Here is a 4,304-nt window from a genome sequence, read left to right as displayed (position 1 = left end):
AATATCTCACTCATCATCATCCCTTTCTACATTGTTCATTCTTCACGTCGTTACCCCCAAACCAAACCAACCTCATCGCATCCACACCTCTGAATCATCCGACCGAGCGCTGTTCAAATTCATCGTTGTACCCCCCACCCTCTTTTCTTTTTTTTCTTCCTTTCCTTTTAATTTCCCTCTCCCTCTTTCACGCTCTCTCTCTCTGTTGAAGTGGCGAAACCTCGGACTTCTTGTGGACCACATGAATGAAAATGAATTGTATTACTTCAAGTTGTTTCATGATCAATTGAATATTTCGTTTCTCCTTGCATTCTTGAATCTCGAAAAACTGGACTGCTGTCTGTTATTCGATTTTGACGTTCTGTTGAAGGAAATTGGAAAAGCGCAGCTGGCTTCACAAGTCCTAGTGCCCTTGACATGACTGTTGTCGCTTGTTACATATCGCCTTGTCTTGAATCTCAAAACCTGACCGCTCCCTGTTATTATTTTTGGCGTTATCAGCAAATCGGAAAGGCGCCAGCTCCCATCGTTGACGCTGGTGGCGGGACCCGAGGAGAAAAGTGTTTGGTGTTGTTGAATTTACAAGTCGAAAGCTTTGCGAGCTGAACGCTCCCAGTCCGCGGAGAAGGTGTCATCCTCATGTCTCTCGTGTTTTTGAAATGAGGACATTTTACGATGAACTCAAGGAAAAAAAAAAAAAAAAACATACTCCGTGGAGTTGAACGGACAGTCAGTACGTGATAGTACTATTTAAGTGAATGAGATTTACAGGAGTGCATATAGTACCGAGGATGAGTGGAGTATATATATACAGGGGATGGAAATGAGGGCATCAGCGAAGGAAACTGGATAGTAGCGGATTTTTCGCCGCATGAATTGGGACCAAACTAGCCACTGCCACACCAAGCATAAAAGCCAAAGCGTATCCGGACAACAAGCCTGTCTGCGTCTGCGTCGGACTCCGCAGGAGGACCTTGGGCGGAGGAGACGATTGTTGCGCCAAAGCAAGCGCAGGCAGCCCGTCCAAGCTCTCCGCGTTCCTCGTCCTCCACCACGCCATCATACCCTTCTCGCTCGAACCACCACCACAAATGCGATCCGTGCGCTCTTTCTTGGCTGCCCAGTCGATGAGCTGGGAGCGATGAGATTGGAAGGCGTAGAATGGGACTGCCCATCCGCACGTCTGATTAACCTGCAATGAAGGGCACAAAAAACAAGGCAGGGTAAAGGAGGATGCGCACAGTGCCAACTTTGAAGACGTCGATGATTATGACGGCTCGTGAACCGGGTTGGCGGATGGATGAGGGGAGGAGGTATTCGTATTCCTGACTGCCAATCTCGTGAATGGTGCCTGTGGCGGCGGGGGAGTAGTAGGTATGATGCCCACTGCGTAGGTGTGGAGACGACCGACCTTTCCCGTATAGCCTGACGATCCTCGGGGGACCATCAAAAGCGTTGAACAAGACGGTTACCCGCCCATTTTCACCAATGTGAGCTATAGTTTCGGCTCCTGGGCGTCCATCAAAAGACCTGGTTTTCCGAGAAACCCACAGAAATAACGTACCCGACCCTGACAGATCTTCGTACCAGACACGTCGAGAATTCACGATGTGAAAAGTGCCTTCAATACCCTTCGGAGATACGTTGACATGACCATCAGCAGATAAAGGCGCGGACGCAACCCAGAATACGTTTTGTTTCTTTATCCATTCGATGAGATATTCAGGGATTTCCGACAGCGTCTCGCCCATCGTATAAATTTTCGAAAGGCTAGTTGCCCAGTGATGGTGTCAGAAAGAAAGACAGCCGCAGTTTTGCTCAGGGTGCTGGACACGCTCGCATGGCTCGACTTTTTGGACCATCCACATGCATGTGCAGCTGACGGAACGGATACAAGGCAGTCCTTCTTGATGAGCTGACCCGCTCAGGAGACTTCCTGTCTCCCATGCCGCCGGCATATATGAGTCTTGCATTCTGTCATAGAAAATGTGCCTTCTCATCTGGTTCGGAGAATGTCGTGGATTAGGCCGTTTCTGACATGAAGCCCTCCGTCTGTTCCTTTCACGTTTTTAGGGTGATCAACCACGATGAGATTCATCATCTAGAAATTGACAGATATGTACAGTTTGGAACCGGCGGCTTGAAATACTAGCTCCTTTTCCGTGGATGGGGAGAAGGAGAGTCCCGAGGAAGTTGCAAATTCGGAACCTGTAGACAAGCGAGATACGGCTGTCATGGGTCTCGGGACGCGCCTAGTCGCCTAGTAAAGCCGAGGACATTCTGGGAGCAGGGTTTAAGCGAGAACGTGTATATATTGAGCTCGAGGCCAGTCGTGGTCATGGTAGACAGGAAATGAGATAAAAGTCATTGACCGAAAGCGGCATCGTCTTCCCACCCCACTTGCTTCCCGAATCTCAGCCACCTCACTTTCCGACTGGTATTGAAGGAATCGTTTCGGAATACTGGAATAACGAAAGGCTCTTCATAACTGCTTGGAATTATGTTTAGAGCCTTGCCTTTTCCACCAGGGGAAATCCTTCGACAGAAGACCCAAATGATGGTACGGACACTTGGGTGACATTTCATCGTTTTATGGGGAAGATACGCCTGCCACCTACTCCTAAGCCGGGCAGTACGAAAGCCTGGTCTAGCTCCGTTGGCGAAGTCCGAAAATCTTTGCAAGTGGTTCGCATTTCACGCGTTCATAGCTGGCAGCCACAAGTGAAAAGCCGTCATCCGGCAGTAGCGAAAAACATATCCATTTGTCGATCTCTTTTATCCTTGTCAACTTTTTCGACCAGGTAATATGGGCCATTGGGAAAGAGCCTACACCAACGGAGATCACATCAGCCACTCCTTCTCCGACGCCAATGCTCATATGTGAACTGATCTGGTTCAAAATGACCAAGAGGTCTAGGATGAACAGAGCTCATCAAGTCATCGAATGAGTTCATGATGTCAACCCTGTGGTTTCACAACCCAACTTGAAAAAAGGACATACATCGGAGTCCCATGTGACTCTTTGAGAGTCATTCCTCCTTTGGAGTTGTACCCATCCCCGACAACTTGTCATCCGAAGAAGTAACTTCTTCATATCCGAATTGTGAACGGGGAAGTTCTATTGCTTATTTGTTTCGCACTGTAAGTTGCGGTGATTCAGGTGGGTTTTTGCTTGTGGGATGGCCCTATTAGTAATCTGACATCTTTTGATTCTCTCATCTCATTAGATCTTTTCAGGTGCAGGTTTGGGTGTCTGTTGATTTCGGAATCTGTGGTGGGTCAGAGAACTACAAAATAATAAATGCGGCACCAAGTGACCTCTGGCTTGAGATAACATTGTGGTCGTCGTCACTCAGAACAGGAATCCATATTATCTGCTGGATATGATGGACTGAAAGGTTCAAGGGAAAGGGCAGCATCGTAAAAGGACCACCAAGCTGTTGCCAGTGAGGCTGAGATTCGTCAACACGAGATGAGCCCAACTAGCCGTGAGAATAGATTTGGTTGGGAGCAGCGGTTTCCCGTCAGAACGGATTTACTAAGCAACCTGAGTAGTATCTATAGTTTGGATGGGTCAAGTAGTATTCCCTTGAAGTAACGGTCCAACCACTGTGGATCTTTTGCCATGGCACCCACTACCCCGTCTGGTCTCACAACGACAACACCACACTTCCGCCCAGTATAGGCTTCATGAGCATGGCCTTCGCGATCTTCAAAAACCAAATTGACGTGATCAGGTAAGTCAATGGGAACTGCCTGTTGCGATGGAACAACGACGGCGATTCGAAGGACGTCCTTTGGATAACTTGCAACACGCTGGAGTGACGCCTTCGTATCCACTAGTTGTGCAAAGATAAGGACCGTGTGGTAGGAGGTCCCGAAAACATCGCGGAACAATGAGCTCCTCTTGCCCATCAAATCCGGGCGGAGAGGGATAAGGTCTGACGAATCTGGTGCTCTATCACCCGCTTGCAGATCACTATTGACGCCGACACCGTATGAGTTGGATCTCTCGTCGATGCTGTCTTGCGCAGTAGACTCAGTTTTCTTCACCTGGTCAAGCACAATTGAACTCCATCGGTAATTGATGCCCAATCGAAGAGCCGGGCCAGAACGGTTCCAGGTACCATCCTTTGAAGCTTTCGCCATTCCGTTGAGCAGCTTAGTGGTCTGCTTCAGCATTTCTGAGACCACCGGAAGTCGCTCTTCTGAGTAAGTATCGAGAAGAGAGGGAGGGGCGAGTCCTTTGACAACGAGGGAAAGCTTCCAGCCAAGAGTGAAAGAGTCTTGGATGCTAGTATTCA

The 4,304-nt window shown here is 48.7% G+C and overlaps 1 protein-coding gene across 1 annotated transcript; it reads right to left on the bottom strand.

Moving 5' to 3' along the window:
• Positions 1-832: 832 nt before the first annotated feature.
• LACBIDRAFT_334649 (uncharacterized protein) lies at positions 833-1,751 on the bottom strand (the record flags this gene model as incomplete). Its single annotated transcript, XM_001889401.1, has 4 exons — positions 833-1,192; positions 1,242-1,351; positions 1,412-1,510; positions 1,565-1,751. The coding sequence occupies 4 exons, from the start codon at positions 1,749-1,751 to the stop codon at positions 833-835; spliced, it is 756 nt and encodes a 251-aa protein (XP_001889436.1).
• Between the last annotated feature and the right edge of the window lie 2,553 nt (positions 1,752-4,304).

This window comes from Laccaria bicolor, genomic scaffold (genome assembly GCF_000143565.1).
Source record: "Laccaria bicolor S238N-H82 LACBIscaffold_67 genomic scaffold, whole genome shotgun sequence".
Taxonomy (NCBI): Eukaryota; Fungi; Basidiomycota; class Agaricomycetes; order Agaricales; family Hydnangiaceae; genus Laccaria; species Laccaria bicolor.
This window is presented reverse-complemented; position numbering and strand designations above follow the sequence as displayed.